Source organism: Acyrthosiphon pisum, chromosome A2, assembly GCF_005508785.2.
Source record: "Acyrthosiphon pisum isolate AL4f chromosome A2, pea_aphid_22Mar2018_4r6ur, whole genome shotgun sequence".
NCBI classification, from domain to species: Eukaryota; Metazoa; Arthropoda; class Insecta; order Hemiptera; family Aphididae; genus Acyrthosiphon; species Acyrthosiphon pisum.
The window spans coordinates 114,428,721-114,454,535 of record NC_042495.1 but is presented as its reverse complement, the minus strand read 5'-3'; the positions used below and the strand labels follow the sequence as shown (position 1 = coordinate 114,454,535).

Here is a 25,815-nt window from a genome sequence, read left to right as displayed (position 1 = left end):
GTTGAAAATATATAAAAATACATAGGCACAATTTTTTTTTATATAAGCATTATAAAGATCAAATTTTGACAAAATTTATCAAATCTTAATTTGAAAAATTATTTTGTAGTTAAAAATTTATAAAATGTTCAATTTTTGTATCTAAGAATTAAAAATTTAAAACAAGATTCCACGTAAGTAATTAATTCTGTTACCAAAAAATCTAAAAAATACATTTACACAGTTTATTTTTATAGTCATTTTAAGTACAAATTTGGACGAAATTACATATTAAAAACCTAGGATAACTATTTAAGTTATTTTGTTGTGATTGTATAATATTATTCGTGGGTACTTGAAACTTCTAAAGTATACTATTATATATCTATGATTTTACCACGGTTTTTTGTTGATGTATAACGCGTTATAACTTATAAGTACCTAATAGATATTATGATATGATTAATTTGGAATTTATTATAGGTACCTATTATAGGTCAATTTTTTTTTAATACCATAGATAAGTATATATATGTCTAATACATAGACTGATATACCGTCTCCGCTCAGAATCGTTTTTCTTATACAGTGATATTATATCATTGAATTCAAATTTAAAACTGTCCATTATACAGTGACCCACTTCTAACCTACTGTACAGCAGAGTGACATCCACTTACCCACCTTTTTTATCCCTTAATATAAAAATATAATAATATAAATATGTAAGATGTAACACTCGTACTTGTTTTATTTTCCTAATAAGACCATCATTGAATCTACATGATTCTCATGACTGGATATATCGCTTCAAAATGTGTTGCCTAATTTATTTTTTATCTGCTCGGTAAGGTCTTGTACGATACGTCAAGGCCGTGAACACAAAATTGCTTACATAAATAGTAATATTATCGTCGATTGTATCAATAGTGTTATGTTAGTGTTACATTTAACGAGCAAAGATTAATCGTTCGACAGCATCTCGTCAACAAAAAAATGATGTGTTATCTGAATAATTTTCATTGTACGACTAAACCGTCTAAACATATCGATAAATAAACGCATCGTCAGTAGTCGATATAGGTACTGACATAATGCCGATCAGATTAAATTTCACGGGGGGCGCGAGTATAAGTAAGTTTAATATTAATAACGACTTGTGCACCGAATCTATACACACGATCAGACTATAAGCTTTTCACGCTATCAGAACACAACGCTCGTCTGTGCCTAACTATAAGTCTATTGAAATACAAATAACGTTATGAAATTATATATTATATATACCTATTACCTACGACGCTACAACAAATAACCCACTATCGTATGCAATATAATATAGATTTCATCACTTATCTGTAACCAATCAGCATAAACGAACACCGTACAGTGCTTATTGCAATACGAACCGTGTAATTGTAAAAAATCTTATATGCAAAATAATGTATACATTTAAAAATAAAAAGTGCAATTAATAATTATTGTAAAAAAGTTGTATGGTTAATAAATGCAAATCCATACATAATATATTATATAAAATTCGTATAATATTTTAATATATCTATGGATCTATCAAATTGTATACAGATTGATCCTATTTTAAGTTTCTAAGGAAATGTAAAACATATTATATAATATTATTTTGTATACAATAATAACCGAAATGGTTCAATTCATTATTCGATACGTAACCAAATATTAATATATTAAATATTCAGCTATATACCTACCTATTATAGTAAAAATCTAATGAAATCGGAGAAAGCCCGGACAGTATCCGTTGGATAATATAACGAAAAAATAAGATTTGAAAAATAAATGAATTTTTACACGATATACCGTGGATTAGGGTTCTTGTGATAGTAGGCTATATTTTATACGTATATTAGGTATACGATTAGGCTTAAACATAAAATGTATAACAATAATACAATTTCATAGTTGTTTACCTAAAGCGTGGAATCACATTTAATTAAAAATTAAAATTAAAATTTCGATTAAATAGGTGTCAGAAATATAAATAATATTTTGCAATCATTATAACGTATCTAAATACAATAGTAATAACACTAAATAAAAATATTTAAGTATATAAAATTGATAATACTAATGAAAAAAAAATGAAAATGGTATTCATATTGATTTAGTAGTTTAAAATACCAATAGTTATACGATTTTGAATAAAATGTATTAATAGTAAAACGCAAAAAACATGTTTCATATACTACTACTAAATAATAAGTAAATTATAATGAATGTTATGAATTTATGATGATTTACTACTTTAAAATCAAATGTATTATTAATTATCCTGACTTTGAATTTTGGTAACGTTTTTACATCATAAAACTAACTAAAACTGTCAACGATATTTCATTGTTTATAATATTATTTGTAGTTATTTATAGTAGGTAATATTATTTATTGTTTAAAGTTAACAAACAAAGGCATGTATTTATCTTTTTTAATTTGATAATTTTTATCAAATTCAAACCTAGTTGACAAAGACAACAATTATAACGTAGTTACCTACATTAAATCTGTTTAAATAAACAGCGTATGTGCTCTGAAGAAGCAAAATTGAAGACATTTTTTTTTGTGAATTGTTAAGGTTTTTTTCTTATTATCATCGGCAACACTAATTACAGTTGTAGTTTTACAGTTTTATCCGGGTTTATCTGAAGTGAATGCATATCGTTTTATTAATTCATAAATTAATTATTACACTTTTTTAAGTACTGTTAAGGAATTTCACACTAGTTAATTAAAAACATAATATAAGCGCGAAAATAAGATTATTTGGATATTATTTTTATTATATACATACCTAATATCAGCGCAATATAATTGACGCAAAAATAATTGCTTATTGTGGAACAGGTGAATTGTTGTTTGTACCTCATATACTAATTATGTCTACAGGCTATCCATTTCAATGTACATGTGTTGATAGGTATAATATATTATATACTTAGGTACTAGAATTTCCCGTTAAATTGTGTTTAATTTTGTATCAACATTAAATAAATCTCAAGGGCGTTGAAGAAAATTTGAATTGATTCGTTACCACATATTATAATGTTTTTACTCATGGTCAACTGTAATATTCATTAACTTAAGCCTTTTTTAAGCATCACAAAAACCATTAATACACTAATTTTATAGTATACAATAAGTATAGTTATAACTTATATTGATATACGTACGAATATCGCAAGGCAGATGGAAACCATAGTGTGTAGAGAAACGTTAATAAATGTAAATAGGTAAATAGTAAATATATATCAAAGTTCTTTTCAGTGTTTGGAACATGAACTTATTGACAAACAAATAGTAATAATGTGTATAAAATATTGATTTTTTTATAACTTTGTTCGTACTTTTAGGTACCTATCTACAGTGAATGAAAGATAACTGCAGAAAAATGGTTGCCCACTTTCATATATAGTGATTATTTTATTGGAAACGCTCATACCTTCAAAGGTACCTTTCATACTTTGAAAATATTTGTTTTTTTACAATTCAAAACAAAATAATATTTTTGAAAAGATCATATTTTTACAATAAATTTATTATTGTTAACATTTTTTAAGTTTTAATTGTTGAATGATAAACTTTAATTTTTAATTTCATATTCAGAAGCAGAACATTTGATATTTTACTTTTTGAGAATTGAACTTTGAATGAGTAATAATTATTAATATTATGTGAGGCTGTGCCACCCACTCCTCTCATCAAAACTTTAAATACTTATAACTATAGACTATACTTAAATACTCGTTCAAAATTCGTTTTTCAGGTATCAAAATACTCAGAAAAAATATTCAGCTCTGTTTAAAAAATCATGTTGTCACTTGTCATTCAAAAATGTACAAACTTACAAAATGTAGCACTAATTTTTAAGTTTTAAATCTATTGTTATTGTGTATTAAAAATATTATATTTAACTGACTGTCCTGAACTCACCCACCCCAGGCACAATGTTTGCTTTTGCGAGGGGGGATGTCATATTATATTGTATACTTTATATATTATTGTAATCTGTTATGACAAAAAAAATATATTATTATTATAAAATAAAATATTTTCATTAACTTGAATACTATATTTTCAAGGTGATGACTAATCACTGTTTATTATTCAAATACTAACCCAGTCTATTATAGGTAATTCAATATTGTTATACCTAATACTATATTTTGTAGATAACAATAATCATATGTAAATGCGGTCAAAGAAAAATACCGATTAAGTATTAATACATTTCTTTGAAATGAACGTAGAATGAAACGATATTATAACTTACTATTATAACTTATATATATATTATTATGTATGCGTAAATACTTGCCTGAAGTACAGAAATGTGATTGAATCGGCGAAATAACAGAGCATCAATCCCAGAGAAGCTAAAGTGCCTCCAATTAGCGTTACTGTACGATATGAGTATATTGATGACAGGTAACTCGAAACAGGACCTAATTAAAAGAAGTTAAACGAATTATAATCTGTTTGTTTGTAAGTTAAAAAATGTTCAGACATAAAATTATTATTTTTGTATTAAAATTGAGAATTAATAACCTCCTATATAAAATAACTATAATAAGCGCGGGCGTGGGCACAACTCATTTAAATTCTTTAGCAATCTGTGTGCATAATAATGTGATTTAATTTATATTTTGGAAACGCATTATAAATGTTTTAGTTCGTGTCACTAAAATGTGTTTTAACTCGATAAATATTATTAAACGCATTAAATCGGCTTCTTTGTAAGTACATTATGATAATTCACACGCAGTACAGCGCATTTTAATTAAAATATATTATATATCCGTGTAACCAATTCGCAAGAGGGAATAATTTGGTAAATGTAATATCAAGCAACTGCAGACTGATCCTTATTCCTTTCTAATTTTACTGAATATTATTTTTTCAGTGTAGTGACGCAATTGCTAATATTTAATCGAGAAAAGCTTTTGCTAAAGCCAAATCCACGTCATACCACTCATAGGTACCCTATACCTATAGATAACTGTAAATTATTCATGAGACCGACTTTTAAATTAATTATAAACTGATCAAACAACACGGTTATTAACAAATTTAATCGAGTGTGAATGGATGGTGTAATGTATACTTTGAACACATTGCATATAATATGTTGGTAAGTCTAAGAGCTTGAACGCAAAATCCATTCTCTTGGCTACATTATATATTAACATCTATCGTCGATAAAATGAAATAAAATATGGTTATTTCGGTCAACCTCAGAGGTATATTATTATTTATTTGTAAGCATAAGCCAAGGAGAGAAATATAACTTATGGAACTATATAGAATATTGATCAAAGCCGGACTGAACTGAAGAAATTATCATAATTTATTACGATACTATCAAAATATTTAATAATAAATTCATATATGAATATTGAGCATCTCAATATATTATATTAATTATATACATTATCAATAATTATATGATTTTAGATTATGTTATATATATTAAATTTAACTCGTTTATTATCTATATATATATATATATATATTATATAACAATATGTAGGTAGGTATATAAGTATATAACTATATATTTTTAATAGTGAATATAAGGTATGAAATATATATATATATTTATGTATATATAATTTCGGTCATTAATCATTTTAAAACTTGAACAATTTTGCTTATGATATTTATAATTTATCAAAAAAAATATTTCGTTTCCACTTCTTCTTATGCCCACATATTATGAGTAATGTGTATATAACACATAATAAAAGACATCATGAGACATTTTGGGTATTTCTATAATGTTCCTGTCGTATACTAGTACTTATAATATAGTTTGTATAATTGTATGTACCTATGCAATCAAATATTGTTGATACTAATTTTGTTATAGTATTCGACACATTGAATAATCAGAGTACTTGGCATAAAACCATGAACTATATTATAATCGTTAATCAAATAAAGAAACTCATAAAACTGGCACAGAGACTAGGTATCACATTATATTAATATAAATCATTTGCAGGCATTATAATTTGGGTTAAAAATCCAAAATATATAACTAAAAACTAGTAAGGTTAAATGATTTTTGAATGAACTTGATTTCAACACTAACTAATTTAACTGGTCATATTTATTTGTAACTAATTTAGAATTTTATCATATCATAATTCATAATATTATTATCATTGAAATAATATAAATTATAATATTAAATACATATATTTTTGAACAAATTCTTATCATTTAATTTAAGTGATACTATTTATTATTAAGAAAAAATAATAGAAACATTCATTTATACAGTTATATTGTCAGTATATATAACTGAATTTAAACTGTGGATTCTAATGAATTACTATTATTAATTCAAAAATATATAGGTGAGATAAATACATTTTAATTTTAATAGTCAAATTAAATTAAATTTTTATGATAGAAAGTTCAAAGTTTAGGTATTCTGTGTTTGATTAGTAATTTATTGATATTGCTAATAACGGATTATTATATGTCTAACTATCAATAATATTATAGTATATAATTTATTATACTTTGTGATAAGTTGTGTCAGAATAACGAATTTTACAGCATCGACCATTTTATGTTTTAATCGCGTGGTAACGTTTTTCTGTAGTTTAAAAATAATGTGCCAAATGACCAGATATTTATGTTAAAAAAATTCAAGAATCTTGACATATTTTGGTTTTTATAATTTCCCCACCATTTTTCGTATCAATGATATTTAACTTAAATACTCGAGCTTAAAATAAAATATTATAAAATTATTGATCAATTTAATTTTTAAAATTGTTTTGCAGTGTTTCATCATGATATGTTTATAGTTATTGATATCCTAACTGTGCCTCGTCATATAAGGTCGTTACCCGCTAATTTATTACGTTTTTAACATTTAAATTTTCACATAATTCAGTCAATTACAGATGATGAATAGAGTGGAATAATATTAAGCAATTATTGTATCATTAGAAATGTGTAACTGTTTAATTGAGATGGTTTATTTTCGATCAACTGTACATTATTAGGTATATTATTATACCACAGTTTCAAATAGTTTGGTGCGTCATCTGCCTATTATCAACTCAATAAATGTGTTTGATCAATTAACACATCGTCGTCTATACAAGTCAGTAATATAATAATATATAATATAAATAATATTCACCTAAAGAACAATAAAGAAAATAGCAAATTGCGGGTATCCAAGAGGCTGCGGTCTCTGACGCATGAAATGCTTCTGTGAACTCCACGAACAGCACCCCAAATGACTTAAGCGTGCCGGGAATCAACATGTTGACCAATGTGCTGCCCAGGAGCACCAGCCAGCCCCATCCACCATCCGGAGGAACGAGAACATAGTTTTGACCATCTATATTACAAAAAATAATAATAATATAATATTATGTAAGTAATTTATAATGCAAATTGCATTTTAAGATGTCACCAAATTTCACAACAGCTAAGAACAAGAAATGTTAAACATTTCAAATTTTGTCTTAAACCTAATAATTATAATTCAAAAACACAATATTCCAAATTTTACTTTCTTAATTTTCAATCAAGTAGGTAAGTATGGTAATTATAATGAAAATAGTCTGAATTGTATAACTTTAAGAGTTTATGGTAAAATAGGAAAATAATAAAAATGTAACTCAGTAATAATGAGTATAGGTGGGTAATTAAGTTAGGTTTCTTTAATATAAGATATGAAAGAGATATATTTAATATCATGCCCAAGTGGTACAATGATTTGAGTTCGGAAACTTTATTTTTTTTTGTATTTCTCTTAAACTATGATAACTAGAAAGTTGGTTGGTAGCTCATTAAAAAGGGCTTGTCAAGTAAATACAATATGTGAAAATTAAATTTTGAAACAGTTAATAAAATAGGTAGCAGATTGTAGCTAACTTTTTATAACGTAGATCGGAAATTTGAGAATGGATTTTTATATACAGGGTAGAAATAAGATTGATAGAATAAATTACATTCACTAGAAGAACCACAGTGAAGAATTTCAGACCATATATATCTTAATAGTTCATTCACTACAGACTTATATAGTTGTACATAATGCATAAAAACTCACATAGGTTTTTGCAGATAATAATTAAGTAAGAAAGATGAAGATTCGTTTACAATTTTAAGAGAGCTAAAAGTTCGAGGCGAGTTTTATAAGAACTAAGTATGAGTATTAAAAAGAGATCACAATTTTAGAAAATTTCAAATTATCTATTTCAATCACTGACTAAAATACAATTTGGTTTAATCCTATTGTAATAAAATATATACATAATATAGTTAATAATTCTCCAATAATTCAAAATCAAAAGATTACCTACATGCCGATTCTGACTTGGCAAGCGTTTTCTTTTCACAGAAGAATATTTATTGGAAATATTTGTTAAATTATTCACAATTTAATTAATTTTACGAATATTCTCCCTTGATGTTTACAAATGGGCAGCAAAATGCATGTCAATAAATTATAGATGGTACATAGTGTATTGTTCAACGGTAGTCAGTAACGCTTATGGCTTACTGTATAAGTATAATATAATATTACTATGTGTTTATATTATATTCACTATAGGTATACATGTGTAAATGTAATAAATTAATAAATGCATAAATTAAATACCTACTTGTATAAAAATTGACTAACGAGTAATTATTATTTATAGAGATTATTCATTTATTCCTAACTGACACATGATGAGCGCTGTGTAATTTTATCATGAATTTTTATTACATTTATCGACGTCAAAAATACGTAGGGAAAATTTCTGAATACAAAACGTACGAACATGTACCTAAATATTACAAGACTTAATTTATTATACCTACGTAGACAAATAATAATACTTATTATAAATATATTTACAAGAAGAAAATTGATAGGTTTTAACTTTTAAGTCCCTAATTAATTACTTAAGACCGAACAATACACAATACGCATTTAATAGTGTAGGTAATAACCAATAATTAATAACTTATATTTATATATCTATTTAATTCTAAAAACAAATATATTTTAAATCTTTTGTGTATTTTTTTAGTAACTTGAATACTAATCGATTTTTATTAATTTATGATTTTTAATAATTAAATTTAACCATAATAAGAATTGATTTATTTTCAATCTTCTTAACCCTTAGGAGAGAATCCTATTCAATGAAACTTCACTCAAGTGCTTATACTGTTAAATAAATAATGGTTGATATATAAATCACTAAAAATGTGAATAAATAAATTTATAATTATTTATTACATTTTATACATTATGTCAAACATCAATCGTTTTGCATATTTTTTAAATGATTTATATCTACGATGTATATATAAAATCTCAATTTTAATTAACGTATAATTGAAATAGTGTATGTAAATTAGGACAATTTTAATTTAGTTAAAAATTGTCTTTGTATAATTGTATATAGTATACATTTTTAATTAATTTCGTTAAACATACATGATATATGTATATTAGTTATATTTTCTAACGTTTATTTCCAAAATCCACGTATATATAAATAGTAGGTAACATTTAAAATGTTATGTCTTGATGTAATCAATGAAACTTTCTATATAATCAGTTAAAAAGTGTATATAGGTCTGTCAAATTAGTAATTTCTAAAGTAATTATAATTACCTATTATTTATCACCATAGTGAGTTATTCAAATTGAAAGCAAAGCTGATCATGGTATTTAATGTAGTTTAAGTAATAATTATTATTGGATCTTTGAATGAACAAAAGTTCTTTATTTTGGCACATTGTACAATTCTCTTGTCAGAATCAATTTTGCATGCTTAAGGCGGAATTGACCGTTGTTTTCAAAAGTTAACACGACAATAGATATAGGCATAACCTTCATTAGGGTTATGTGTCTCAACGAGTATTTTTAAACTTCATGAATGACGTGACCGAAGGCCAGTCTGTAACAGTATAATATAGTAACCACGTAGTATTAATATTTAGTAGACTGATATTGGCAATGGTCAAGCAAGTCTCCCCCTCCCCCCTCACACACCTGCCGATCCTACAGCTGATAAACAACAAGCGTCCAATACGATATTTCGTCAGCGACCGCGATCGATCGGAAAATTATATAAATATTATTCAACGAAGCCAAATGTGTGAGAAAACTTTATTGGGCCAGTTAACAAAAAAAATCAACGTGTTATTGACCCTTAACCGTTGTGGTGAAACGCAGCCAATAATAGGGACATATATACATTATACATACACACTCGTGCGGGTACATTATTCATACACTTAAATAAGTATTCTTTGGACACGCCATTATTTACGTGAGATATAAAATATGTGTTTGGATGATACAAAACGAATTTAGTGAAATTCGTACCAACCATGGTTACCGCGGAGTAATGTCAATACATCGTACACTTGTCTAAATAGCATGCAAAAGAGACGAAAAAACATTACATTATATTATTTAGATATACCTATAGGTACATGAAATAAAATAATATTTTTTGAATTTTTTTTAGCGGTTCACGCAAGTTCGAATTACTATGTATAATGCGGTCTTCATAATATTTTAGTATAATATGTTATGGATAATTTTTAGTCGTGTTACACAATTATTTTAGAATATATTATTCAAATTACCTGTGACAGCTTCTTCTTCTCCGGCTAGTGCTTCGTGGTCGTCTTCTTTGGGTTTCTTCTTTAGACTCATTATTGATTAGTATTCGCTTAACTATACACTGAAACAAATAAACGACTTAAACATTTTATCAACTACACTGTAACTGGTGTATATAATTATATATTATTTTTAGTTAGGACACATTTATTATTTAGAGTTATTTTATAAAAATATATTGATATTGTATTACAATATCCTGTGGCTATAATATTTACTAATAGACAATAAATTCCAAAACGACATGTTTATCTATAGCAGTCGTATATTGATGTACACGAACGAGTGTGAAGCATTTATCGGTGGAATGCACTTACGCACAAATCGTCATTAAACCGTAGTTGTTGTTTTTGGTATGCATTGAGATTGTTTTGAGTTTTATTTAAAATAAGACCACTGGCTGTGTACAGTTAGTTAGAAATTTTTTATCGACCGAATGACGTTCTGTTTCTGCTGTGACCGTGATGAATGATTGTCAGATAGGTTAAACGAACACTATGCATACCACACACATATTATTATGACACAATCTATTCTGGTTGAAACGTACAAAACTGATTTAAGTAAAAGACAAAAAAATGTATATTTGGTAATTTATTTTTCGATATAGATTTCAGACAAATGACACGTTTACTAGTTGTGTTGCAGAAGCCAGTTAATAATAGGTAGGCTATTATAATATATTTATTCTCGACAAATAGGTAGATATTAATATATTAATTATATACATATAACCTACCTTTAAATATAAATATTTTTTAATTACCTCGATAAATTATCATTTGACACATATTTGGCGCTACACCAAAACATTTCTAAGAAGAGAAATATTTGTAATAACTTAATGATATATGGGTCAATATGATCAGGTTTTATCTAAGGACTTTCTTAATAAAAATTAATCCAATGACTCTCAGATTGATTATCAATGGACGTTGGCAAACAAAATTAAAATTAGATAGTACCTATATAAATAATTAAAAACAAAAATGAACAACTTTCATCTCAGGTTTAACACTATATTTCAAAATGTTGAGTGATAAAACACAATAAACACATATTTCTTTGAATATAACTATCCCGTTAATCATCATTTACAATTTATTACCGCGTGTTCATAATGACATAATATAATATATAACAATTAATAAATATTTTTACAATAACAACTTACTATAAAATCATATACCATTTGAAGAGTCGAATTTTTTAAAAGGTATTGTCGAATGGTATTCAAATATATTGAACATAATATGCAATATAATACATACTATATATTGTTATTCGTATAGAAAACCCTTAAGAATCTTTTTTCTATAATAACTTATTTTTTTTTATTCTCAATCAAACAGACTAGCGTCACTGTGTACGGTATTCAGATAAGTATCTTATGTCAAAGTTAGTATTATTAAAGAATATATATTGTGTGCTTGCAACAGAATCAAAAAATAAACTCAATAAGACCTCATAGTTACGTAAAATTTTGTGTTGCGACCTTATAATATAATGATTTATAAATTATAATAGGATTGAAATAAATTGTGTTTTTTTTTAACTATACAATTATAATTTAAAAGTTGAAACGTTAATTAAATCTTATGGAGATTAAAACGTGTGCAAAGAAGTGACACTAAAATAAATTGAACAAACTAAATAACCGTTAAATTGTTGACCTAATATATTTAAGTTTTTTTTAAATGTCAAAAGACCCGTCAGACATCCGAAGGTGCGGTTAGGTATACAAGACTTTGTTAGATACACCGAAATGTGATAATAATTGCCAAAGTGGTTTGATATTGTATTATATACTCACTTGGCGTCAATGTAAATAGGTACCTACTGCATTTTTGATGTTCCGAGATAATTGAGTTTCCATAAAAGCACATTATATTATATTTACACTACCTATACGTTATTATTGTATACCTACCCTAAGACTGCCTGAAAAATGATACAATTATTATGGCACACCCCGATTGGGCCCGATTACAAAACATCACAATCTGGTCGATCGTATACGGATAAAACAAGCTCATTCCAATATAGTAAGGTATAATATGCACGTATATGATCAGCGCGTTGTTTATGTTACGCAGGCTATTATATAGAGAAGCAGCGGGAAATGTTTATAATCAATATTCAATATGTAATATATATAACGAGTATATATGATGGTGTAGTATACCTATACAACCTGCAATGATGGCCTCGCGGTAGACAGATGTGTAAGAGCATATTGTCGTTTGTTATTTTATGCCCACCACTACTTACGGCGATTGCAGAAAAACGCATTAGAGAAATGGCTGATTTGTGCACGAGATAAAATCGTAATGGATATTTTTAAACCAGAACGCGCAAGGGACGGAGGAAAAAATTGCCACCGTGAGACTTTTCATAGCTGTTTGAACCGTATGACTGCGATATAGGTACATAATAATATTATATTATATTGTTATTCATTTTGTTTTGCATACGACGGTCTGATATTATATCGTGTGACGTATATAATAATATACACAACACAATACACTTACGGTGTATAATATTGAGTTTCACAGTCGTACGGAACGCGTTTAATGATGTATATATTTACTATGTATAAAAACATTGTTTGTGCATAGTTCATAATAAAGAATTCGATAGAGCGCACTTAACAATGAAAGAAATTATTTTTAATTTTCATACGAGTTTTTTTATTGTTGCATAAGTAATAACATCCAACGCTCGTAATAGTAGTCTATATTGTAATATGCATTATATCAATTCAAGAGTCACGAGTGTTCATCGGTGCGCGGTTAAACATGTCAATGAATATTATTTACAAATAGGTCATTGGAATATTTTCAACTCAAGTATAATAATGTAACCTAACCTAAACTACCTGAAAACGCGAACATCTCGTAAACGTAAAATACCTACATGTTATTGTCATAAATCATAATTCTTTATGTTTTACAATAAATAAAATATAACATGCCACACGCATAATGTGACAAAACGCATTGGCGACGGAAAATTTCGTTTGTATATAGAGACCCGGGTAATACGTGAGTGCCCGATGAAATGTGTAATCCCGACATTAGAACCTACCCTAACCTAATATCGGGGAAGCTTTACAAGACACCGTAATAATCGCCGATGCACCAGCATGTGTGAGTTGAATCCTAACCCGAGGAAATAAATAATATCGTGTGCGAGTCCGTGAATAAGTCAGATATAAAATTATATTCTAATTACGCACTCTTTGCCACTCCGGTATAAGACTTATTCGGACACAGATTCGCGTATATATACGTCGTGGAAGACTGCACATACATATTATTGTATATATTATAAGGACCTACGAAGAGTAATTTTAACGAACGACTTCCGCGCACCTAAACGAGCTTTAGAGAATTACAAACAAGTGAATAAATATCACTTGAAATCAAAAATTGACAGCGGACGATTTCACTGAGATATGTATAAGTATTGAAAAGTAATATTTATAATATTTTAGCAGTCTTATTGAGTCTATACCGCTCAGATATGTTAAGCTGTTACTTAAAACATTCCATTACACACGAATACACGATACAATAATATATTATACAACGTCTATATTATTTAGTACTCTACGTGCTTATAATATATGGTAGGTATATAAGTATATTCCGTACACAAACATTATGTTTATACTAACGTCGTGTATATTATCCCTTTGAAAACGGACACGAAACATTTCACTGTGCGCAATAACATTTTGAATGTGACCGCACTAAAGTCATTACCGTCAGACGCGAATTTGTGTTATACACTAAACTCGCATAAATGATTACGACGATGGCGGGTGTAGGTATATAATATAACAGTTTAACACGGTATGATGGTTGTTTATTTTGTACGTAATTCTGATTGAAATTAAATCATCCGAAAACTCAAACGCCGGAAAAGCGTCCAAATCGGCTGAAAACGATATCCGCTGAATTACTGCAACCCTCGTAAGATAATATAATAATACGATATCAATAATATCATGGTTTGTAAATATTATATTCGAATAACAATTATAATATTATGGCAGAGGTGGATCTTGGAACGGGCGTAAAGTGAAGAAATATTTTGTGCTGGCCGTTATTTGTTTATAGTTTTATTTTTAGATTGTATCTTTAAACTACAATAAATAGGTCTTTTTACTTGCTTTTTGGGACGATTGTGCACGCATCCCCACTGCGTGACTAATCACTGCAGAGACATTGTATTTACGAATTTCAGTATGGTGACCCTGTGGTCCATACGAATCCCTCCCGGGGTGAAGACATTAAACACCGATATTCACGGGATTGTGGTGATTACAAAGACCGTCGTCCGATTCGCATGCCTGTTACCGTGATAGACATGAAGACGTGTATTATAGGGTACATATATTAACCTATTATCGGCGTACATTCAAATCACGATGTCACGGTGTGTAGCGTTTTTCTAAGAGGGTAAGTAGCGGATAATAATGTATGTTCGTAAGCGCAAATCGTCGGCTTCCAAAATGTTGATTACACGTGTCTTTAATAACGTAAAAGTAAGAAAAGAAAGATTATTGTAATTTATTAATGTATATTAAAACATAGATTCTTCTCTACACTAAGTGCTGGATTACGATAATTACCTTTCTCCAAATGTTCGGTGGATTCTGGAGGTCATGTATTCGAGAATTCAATCAAATTCACGGTACAATTCAATATTGTATGTAAAATATATTTAATATACCTATAATATATTATAATACAATATAATAAGAATATAAGAAAGCACACTGATTACTGCTCGTAAGGAAGTCCTTTCATCGCTCGCAGGATTCAGTAAAGGGGTTGTTGCTAAGATAACTGGTACGCATGCACTATCGAAAAGGACGACATAGTTATACCTATCAGTGAGGGGCAGGCGGCCTTATCAAAGATTTTTGGTTTCCAATAACTATCTTTCTATTCAGAGAGAATTTGTTTTATACATTTAAAAAACAAGTATTTTGTTTTAGACTATATCTGAAATTGAAAATACATAGTTATCTTTGTTGCGAAACATTAGGAGTTAGGACTATACGTATAACAGAGTTTAAAAAAAAATGTAATATTATTTTAAACTTTTCGAACGTTCTCAATAAATCACATGTGCGATATACCATGTGATACATTTCGATCATCGTCCGGATTAAGAGTTTTGTCACCGTAGGGCTATTTTTTTGTGGCACCACAAATTTTCCAACATAGAACTTAATTTGACTCAAAAATCAAAATTAATATTTTTGCATTATTTCATATAGGTACCTGTTGCGGTACAATTTTATACAGTGCCTAACCACAGTCACAGTGTCTAAATATAAACCTTATAGACTTAACTGCTAATCGTATTGCCGTATCGGACTTATTGATATGAATCCGGTACGTATTACCACCGCAGTGTATTGCACTTTTCTTCTCGAATTTCACACGTCCTAACAGCATCAGGTACTTACATACTATTCTAATAAAATATAACACACTCACGTCGAATGTCTTGGTTGAGCCGGTGTATCCGCAAGTTCGGCTCGATCTCCGTCGTCCTTTGTGGTCGTAGTTCAGCGACTCGTCACCGCCTTGGCCATGTTCTTCGATGTCGCAGTCGTCTGGTCGGCGTCCCGTCGGCGGAGGTGCGTCGGCGGCGGGACGTTGAATGATGATGCGATAACGCGGTCCGTCACGACCGCGGTGGTTGTGGTGGTGTTGTTGTTGGTGGTGGTGGTCGTGGTCGTGGTAGTGGTCGTGATCGTGGTGATGGTCGTCGTCGGCGTCGTCGTCGTCGCCGGATGCCGGTGCCAGTGCAATCGTCGTGGTCGTCGTGCCGCCGGTAACCCGCGACCGGGATCGCATCGCACGCGCCGCCCGCGTTACTCAAACAACACGCGGCCGCACACTGCAACTTAGGACGCGCGCGGACTCAGGACCGCGCGACCTGTCTCACGGCGCACCGCTGTGGACGTGGACTCGGGACGTTGTGGGGACGCCGCCGCTGCTTCCTGCCGGTGTGCGCTGGCGCTCGCCCATGCGCGTGCGAGCGTCCGCGTGCTAGACGACTGAGCGTGCCCTCCTCGTCGGGGCCGCGGCGGAGAGGGCACCGACCGCCGATCGATATTAGACGCTATACGCGCCGCCCCGTGCGTGTGTGTGGGCCACCACGACGAATATAATACGGTTATGTGTCCGTGTACAAACCGATATTGTGTTTCACGTATACATAATATATATATATACACCTACCTATTTACTCGATTGATTGTTTTAATGATATAATTTTATAAAACGTATAAGTAATGATAATATTGATGTGGACGAGGGACGTATACTTACTTACTTGCTTACGTGGGCCCCCCGAACCGGTCCATGGACGATCGGTACGGTGGGTGAAAAATCGATCTGAACCGCGACCTCCCCGCTGTATATATAGGTATTCACGATGAAATAGGAATCATCGCCGACGTCCTTTGAGAAAATAATATTATAATAAAATGACAATAAAGAAAACACGAGCGTAATATAATATACAGAATGATTCTCCTAGCATGCTCTTCTTCTATTTTTCTTCGCAATGCAGTTATTAAAATTCTGATTTTTGGAATTTTAAATGTACTTAGAGATCGTACTTTTAAATTCTTGAGATTGTTTGTACTGGGTACTTAAAAAGTGGAAATACAAACTTCTGTTTTTCAAATGAGAACCTATTTTTCTATTATAAATTATTTAGCAGTGAATTTTACTGAACGTTTTGTCGTAAAATATCTAAATTCGAACGAGTTTTTTTTTTTAGTTTTTAACTTTGTGTACCTAGGATAATATGTTACTTTAAGTACTGAGGATAATATGTTCATTATATAGGATTGAACATTTTATTAATTTATATTAGGTGATCCATCAGTATTTGTGATTTTAAAACATGGTCCAAGTATAATAAACACTAGATCTAATATTAAATATATTTTATATTTTTGTGAAACCATTAAAATAGGCCAGGACTATTTTTAATCATTCTTAGTATAACATTTTGATAGCTGGGAAACTACTCATTTGAAATTTGAATTAGTTAGGTAGGTAAACATTTAAATACCTACTACTTCAATAATTTATAGTAAAAATGGATGTTTTCATTTGAAAAACAAAGTTTGTGTCACCACAGAACACCTTTTTAAATAGGTTTTACCTATAGAAATAAAAAACAATTTAAAAATATGGTCTCTAATTAAATATTATATAATTTCCAAAAATTATAATTTTAATAAATTCATTATTAAAGGAAAATGGGATGAGAATGCACGGTGAATCACCCTATATATCAAAAATATTTTTATCTTAAAAACATGTTTTTTATACTTGGTATATGATTCCTCAGAGCGTGCAAAGGCCTCCTAGGAGGAAAATGTCACTCCTATCATTTTTTTTTATTGTTACCTCAATTTTTTTTTTGTACTATAATATAAATTATAATTATCAAACGAATGCGAAGTGAAAATGAACACGCAAATCATGGTACTATTTAAATATTGAAAGACAATGTAAGTATAAAAGTTAAGCGGTCGCAAAAGAAGCGTGATAAATGTTAATAATACATTTAATATAGTTATTATATTATACGCTGAAACAAAGTATAATATGAATTATAACTTACGCCATTGAACAGTATACCTAATACACAATATCGAATACAAAAAGTGTTCGAATATTCATATTGTTATATTTTATCATTTTCATCGAATCACTGAAATACATTTAAAAAAAATTAATTTTCCATTTAACATAAATTATTTACCACAGTTCAAACACCAACGTAATTGTATTGTAATTTATAATATAGCAATAGCACAAAGTGGGAAAATCGTGGTTGATACAAGTAAACAAAAAATTCAATGTTTGAAAAAAAAATCAAAGGACAGAAAGAAATACTTAAATTTAAAACAATTTAGTTACAGCAAGTGGTCTAATTTTATTATGATAAATAGAAATAGAAAAAACTTTTATATAGTTGGTCATTTTCATATTTATTACATTTAGGACGAGTCATGTTTATAGGTAGACAGGATGATTATTTTTAAGGTAAACACTCATATTTTCAAAATATTTTAACGTTTTTGTAAATATTTCTTTAAGATAATTTTCAGTCGTTAAAAAACATTTTTGAAAATAATTACATTTGTTATCGTTATCATGTTTCAAATTTTTCGTGTTTTTAATGACAGCATGCATATTTAATTTCATACCCAGAAGCAGGGAATATTAATATGTGAAAAGTTATAACTTTGAAGGTATTGAAAGTTTAGCTGAAATGACTGGAGTGGCACAGGTGTACCTACCTATACTCTGCGGAAGGTTGTTTCACTATATACGGCTCTAAAATTTAATATTTATAAGTTTATTACTAATTAACTAGGTACTTGTTCGAAATTCAATTCTTTTGTAGGTACATATATTTAAATATTCGCTAAAATATTCTGCTTGAGGATATGGTATTAAAAATGTATGTTGTCGTTGAAAGAGCAAAATAAACTCAAGAAATTATAACGGTAAAAAATAATAAAATGTTGAACACAAACTTGACACATCCAATGTCATGACACTACCGTGACCTGCTAATTTTATATCTTATTAGTACTGCGAAAGGTAGACATTTGAGTATTTAAAATCCAATATTGTGATCTGGCCAACTTCTTAAATTTGTTTTCCAGAAAAATTATTAAATTCCAGACAGAATTCGTGGCTTGCATAAACATAATTTGCCATATTATGTATAGATATTTAAAACAATTTGATATGACGCAATTGTTATCAGGTCTAGTTGTATTGACTATTGATACGTCTTGGTACGAGCGTCTAGGGACAGTACGCACATTTCTTATCCGTTATCATATCATATTTATTACCAATTAGCATGTCATTATTATTTACTATCGTTTTTATGCCAAAACGTTTTTGGAAATTTGAAATTAATAATTTTATTAATTTTTCTGTTTTTTGAATTTTTAAATTATTTAAACATGGTGTTTGAGTACGCAAATCGCAATAAACAATTTAGTAAAAAGTTCAATTTAATTAGGTACGTGTTAATTTCACTACCTAATCATTATTCACATATAGAGGGACACACAATTAAATCAAAACCATCGAGTTATGATGAAGTAATGGATAATTATGAATATGAATATTATGAATGCTTCACTTCAAGGTAAGTGCACTTCTTGAATTCGTCTTTATCCTCCCCCCACCCTGGAGCCTGGAGGGGATTAACACTCAAGTGGGCTACTAACACTTACCTTAGACCTTAGTTATGTGTTAGATAGGTAGAGCATAATAATATTTAGGTCTTGTAGGTATATTGATTACTGATTAGTAACAACATATATTATTAAGTATATCTGAAAACCATTATCCAAAAGAACTTTCCATTGTTTTACATTTCCATGCTTGTCTTTAACAAAGGCTATCCATAATAGAATATGTGTTTTGGTATTTTCCGAGCACAGTGTAGAAAAGCTCCTCGTTCTGCGTATGTTGTTTATGCATTGCTATTTGATTTATTTAATTCTCCTACATTGTTCTAAATCGAATTAATATTAACTTCTGACAATTGTATGTCAGTATGTCATGTTATACTGTTATTAGAATTATTTTCACAATCAAAGTGCAAGATTGTGTTATATTTATTTAATATTTTAAAGGTACGTTGCTCATGATCAGCTTGGATTAATTTATTAATCAGGATTTTGGAAAATTAATTTCATTAATTTGCTACAATAATGAATAAACACTCATAACACTTCTATTAAATAATTTCCTTTTGGCAACGTATTACCGTTGCTAACAAACTCGTACTAAATATTAGCATGTATAAAAAATGCTAATAATACCTATAGACATTTGGTGACAATTAATTTCAAGTATCTACGGTTATTCGTTTTTGAATTGCCACAAACTATCAGAAATCGATTAATGGGAACTCGTTAATTTGTCGGTGAATATTCAATATCGACAAATTTTAATTCAAACGCTTTAATTTAAAAATGTTGTTTTATAATGCCTTCAAATTATTATCAAATATTTTCAAAAACGATAAATACTTCAATGAAAATTAGTGTTTAGTAAAGAGTCACCCGTGTAATATTTTAATGTTCTATTATTATTTATTTATATTTCATATACCATATGCGTGTGTCGTATACTCGTATATATTTATGACGGTTAAAGTCGTATAGATACTATAAAATATTATGTTTACGTATATTGACTAGGTGTACCTTACCTATAATATACCATCTGCTTTTGCTACATTTTATTTACGCGTAGAACCGCGTGTGGGCCGTGATTTTTTCCGGAGGATTCGACTACCGGGATTTATTCCCCTACAACACTAATGATATAAAAATATATATTACGCAGACCGGAGGCGATATCAATATATTACCGTGTTTGTACACGCGGTATGCGGTAAGTACCATATACCGAGTCGTTCGATCGATTCCGGTTTCCATGATTCGCGCGTAAGCGATTTATTATTCGCCTGTCCATGAACAGTGTTTAAAAATTATTACAGCGTAGTAATGTATTCCTATTATTCATTGTTATAAATCTGCGTCGTTTCGATTCGCGGACGCGTCCGATTCTCGAAAACGCCCCGTTTCGAGTTCCTCCGACTTGCCCGTCGTCACATGCTGCGCGCGATCTGGGTCATATCGGATTTTGCCAACGGTTCTGTGCAATGACGCAGCCTCTGCTGTTGCTGCAGTGCTCCGTGCGAAAAAATGTTGTTCCGAAACAATGACGCTCGTGAGCGTCGGTTGTTTTTAGTTTTTTAACGCTATATTATTATTATCTTCCCCGCAATTGCGCCGACGTCTCGGCAACGACGAAGACGCGTCACAGCCGAACGAATTAAAACGCGATCGTTATTTTAATTAACGAAACACGTTTCGCGTTCTTACGTATAGACTGCACGCACAAGGTTAATGGAACAATACTATACATAATATAATATTGTTAAATGTTAATTGTTATCAATAATAAATATTACGAATAAAATAAAATCCGCATTTATCTCGCGCAATATAACGTGTTATTTAAGTCTTATAATTATAACAAGTTATAACAATAAGTATAAGTAATAACATAATATTATAATTATTATTGTAATACGGTGGTCGCGGGTTAAACGAATTATTGTGCGAGTTGCACACGTACGCACGTTACTCGTTGTTACGATAAATTAATGCGTCGCGTAATAATTTTAATAACGCAAATTATTTAGCTAATAATAACAAGCGCAATTTGTGCTTGCGTGTGCTAATATCATATTATTATATACCGGCTATCCGGCAACAATAACAACTATGAAATGATAAAGGATAAACAATATTATTGTCATACGCGCATGTTTAATAATATGTAATTCATGCACACACACACACACACACGAGTACCTACATGACACACATACATTATGACGTGTGTAGACCAGGGCTTCAAAACGTTTTTATAACGTTATGAGTATAACGTTAAACATATCAAAAAACGATGGAAACCGATAAACGATAAACGATTGAAACGAATAACAGTTAACGAAACAGAAACGATAAACGATTGAAACATAATATAATTGCCTGAAAAAAAATATATCCATAAAATTATAACTATCAGTAAAATATATATTATGGTTATTTTTGTAATATTATATTTTTCAATAACTCTGTTTTGTGTGAGAAACAAGCTATATCCATCAGATAAACGCTTCATAACGTTTAAATTCATAAAACGTTTAAACGCTTAAGTTGAATAACGTTTAAATTCTATATACCTAACGTTAAACAGTCATTCGATCAATATCCATATACCGGTAAACGATGTTATTATTTTTGATTTAAGCCCTGGTATAGACTATATTATTTTGTAGAGAGGACTTGACTTTATAGGTAGATGATACGGCTGTACCTCATACAGTGAAGCTTGCAGTCTTAACGGACACCTGTATATAGCGGACGCCAGACACCTCCCTCGAACGCACAATATTATAGGTTAGGGTAGGTTTTGTCCCTGCAAAAAGATAGGTATTATAAATAATACGTGTCCGTCTATAATGCACACTTTTGATGGTCTCGGACTGTCTGCTTTATTCAGGTTTTCTGTAAGTTGTACTGTAACCGTAAACGTAAAGTAGATAAGGATAAAGAAATACAGTAATTTAAAATTTATATATGGTAATCGATTCATAATTCATAAACAATGAAATAACATTGATTGAACATGAATACCTCAATATCTGAAAACTGTCGGATGTAACTATGTAAGTATACAAATGTATACCAATCTAAACATTATGCGTATACTTTGTTTTATCGTCCCTAATATCTATTTTATATTTATTTTAACCAATTTATATTAATACAAAATTATTGATTACATCAATGTATTTAACAATAATAAGTATTTAATTTTTAACTATCAATCAAATGTGTGTGGTTTTGAATTATCGACCCTTCAAAGTTTCGTTAATAATTTCATTAATAGACAAAATGTCATGAACAGCAAGTGTGTGATTTTGAACGTAGTGACGCTCGTAAAAACCTCCAGATATACCATTTAGGTAGAGACGTACAGCAACAATGTAACAGCTGTATATTAGGTAAGTTGCCTATATAACAAAAATAATAATAGTAATAACAACAATATGGCAATACACTGATCCAGTGGCGTATCCAGGGGGTTTAGGTGGTTTTAACCCCCCTCCCCAACCACCAAAAATTAGTAAATAATATAACAATCATTTTTAGATAAAATTTGTCAACACTTAATTTTGAATCCCTCCCCCAGAAAAAAAGTGGATACGCCACTGCGATCAGTGACTGATCATTCTGGCATTCTGCTGACGGACAGAAAGAGGTATGATTTAAATATTGAATATTCATATTTTATACGATAATATCATAATTCATAATAATATGTATAATGATATGTATAACCTATTGATGATTTTACGAATACATATATGCGTATTGAAACGAAGAAATAATTTATTATAGAATAAAATATTATATTGTATGTATACAGAGAATTTTCCTTTGTTATTACATAAAATAATACACGTACTCACACACACACAAGTACGTGAAACATGATTCGCATATTATTATGCGTATAGATTAGGCTATTAGGTTTGTAATACGTGCCGGTTCTGTGCAGGTTTTGAATATAGCGCCAAGTTGTACCGACAAAGTTTTTTTCATCGGAATTAAACTTCAATAATTTATGTCAAGTACCTAGTTAAGAGGCTAACAAACCGATCATTATCAGCCGTAAAAACATGTCAACGCAAAACAAGCGAAATATCATTAAAAAAGAGTGGTTTTACAGCAAAAAATACCTATATTATGAGATTCATATGAAGAACAATATGTTGAAGCCAATCTCATCGCCGTTTTTTAAATACCTATATATTATTAAAAAAATTAAAAAAAAGGTTTTTGTACCTTTTATAATGTGAGCTTTACACGTGTCTTATGCTTAATATTTCTAATAGAAAAGCCACATTGTTTCGATAAAGATAAAATAATCAAGTAATTGTTAAAATGATGAACCATAGATATATACAACAACTTTATATTTATTTTTTAATTATTTTCTCGGCTTGGTGACGATAATTATTGATGAATAGGTACGTTCATCATTGTTTACCCGTCCGACTGTTCCCGAAATGTCTGTTATCACAATAATTGCTTATTTGTTATTTTGCTGGTTATATCCATATTCTGATTTCAGATTTGGTACTTCGGCCATTGAGTAAGTTTTTGGTTTTTCCTCACATCATAAACGTATATCGTGGAGTGCTGACCACTGCAGTGTGTATTGAGTATGATATTTACGTATTCCAGTAGCGAAAATAATGGCATGTTAAAACTGGCGGTTGACAGTGGAGGAGTAATAAGATTTTTTTCATCAAAATTATTTCAAAAAGTTAGTCCTGGTAATATTATAATCAGTGATATTTTGGAGGGTTTATCCATTAGGTATCCAAATTTTGCTGAATTTGCATATATTCTGTAAAAATAGTATACAAAACACAAATACGCACGTAAACGATGTTTTTTTTTAAATTAAATAATCTGTAGGTATTCTGAAATCTGAATTATTATTTATTATCAAATTATATGCCATTTCTCAATTATTAATTACCCATTATAAGAACCATGTTGTTAAAAATAATTAAGTCTGGTCATTATTACTACGTATAAGCAGACTTGGGTAAAATACTTTTTAAAATATTTCAAATACATATTCCGAATACTTCACAAAAAGTATTCCAAATATTTTTCGAATATTTTTTTTTAATAGATTTAGATTTCAATAGCAAAAATATTAATTTTTAAATTTTGTGTTTATAAATTAACATTATTAGAATCTTGATAATACACACCTATCTGGTTATGTATTGGTTATAAATTATATCCAAATTAATATAATTTTTTTTTTTTATTTTACACATTATTATATACAATCTGTACAAATTATGCACAATTAGCATATTTGATAAGGGTTAGAAGAAAAAAAAAATACATGAGTACGTGATTAAGAAGCCACCCATTAGTGGCACTTGACTGGGTATTGTATTAATATAATTAATAAGTTAATAAGTAATAATTAGTAATATATAAGATAGTATACCTAAGAAAAAAAGTATTCAAAATACCTAATTGAGTATTCGGAATACTACCCAGTACCCAAGTCTGCGTATAAGTGTATAACCTATTGGCAGTGCTCGACTTGGCAAAATTAAAGTAGGGGGACTCTGTTACTTTAAAAAAATGAGCGTCCCCATATCACTTATTAAATGTTACTGAGCCGTGGTTGGCAAAAAATATAAACTAACAAATATACATATTTAATCACAAGTTGATTGAAATTGCCTTTATGTATGTATGACCAAGAAAATATAACCTTTGCTCATTATACCTATGTACGATTGTAATTTGTGGAATGTACAATGTACTATGTGCGTATCATGCATATCATGTGTGTACGTACATTAAGTTATTAAACAATAAACTCAATACAAATGTTTGGTAATTTTAATTATTTTACAAGTTAGGTATATAA

General features: G+C 29.5%; 2 protein-coding genes across 2 annotated transcripts in view; one reads left to right on the top strand and one right to left on the bottom strand.

Moving 5' to 3' along the window:
• Positions 1-16,336, bottom strand: part of LOC100159134 (monocarboxylate transporter 12) — a 26,572-nt gene extending 10,236 nt beyond the window's left edge. Inside the window, exons 1-4 of the mRNA XM_001944854.5 lie at positions 16,198-16,336; positions 10,642-10,739; positions 7,175-7,378; positions 4,331-4,457 (exon numbers count right to left, since the gene is read on the bottom strand). Of these exons, the coding sequence (XP_001944889.1) occupies positions 4,331-4,457; positions 7,175-7,378; positions 10,642-10,711 (401 nt within the window). The 5' untranslated portion in view covers positions 10,712-10,739; positions 16,198-16,336. The remainder of the gene's footprint in view (positions 1-4,330; positions 4,458-7,174; positions 7,379-10,641; positions 10,740-16,197) is intronic.
• Positions 16,337-19,707: 3,371 nt separating this feature from the next.
• Positions 19,708-25,815, top strand: part of LOC100162591 (RNA 3'-terminal phosphate cyclase) — a 22,293-nt gene continuing 16,185 nt past the window's right edge. The window contains exon 1 of the mRNA XM_029489651.1: positions 19,708-19,900. Within this exon, the coding sequence (XP_029345511.1) occupies positions 19,886-19,900 (15 nt within the window). The 5' untranslated portion in view covers positions 19,708-19,885. The remainder of the gene's footprint in view (positions 19,901-25,815) is intronic.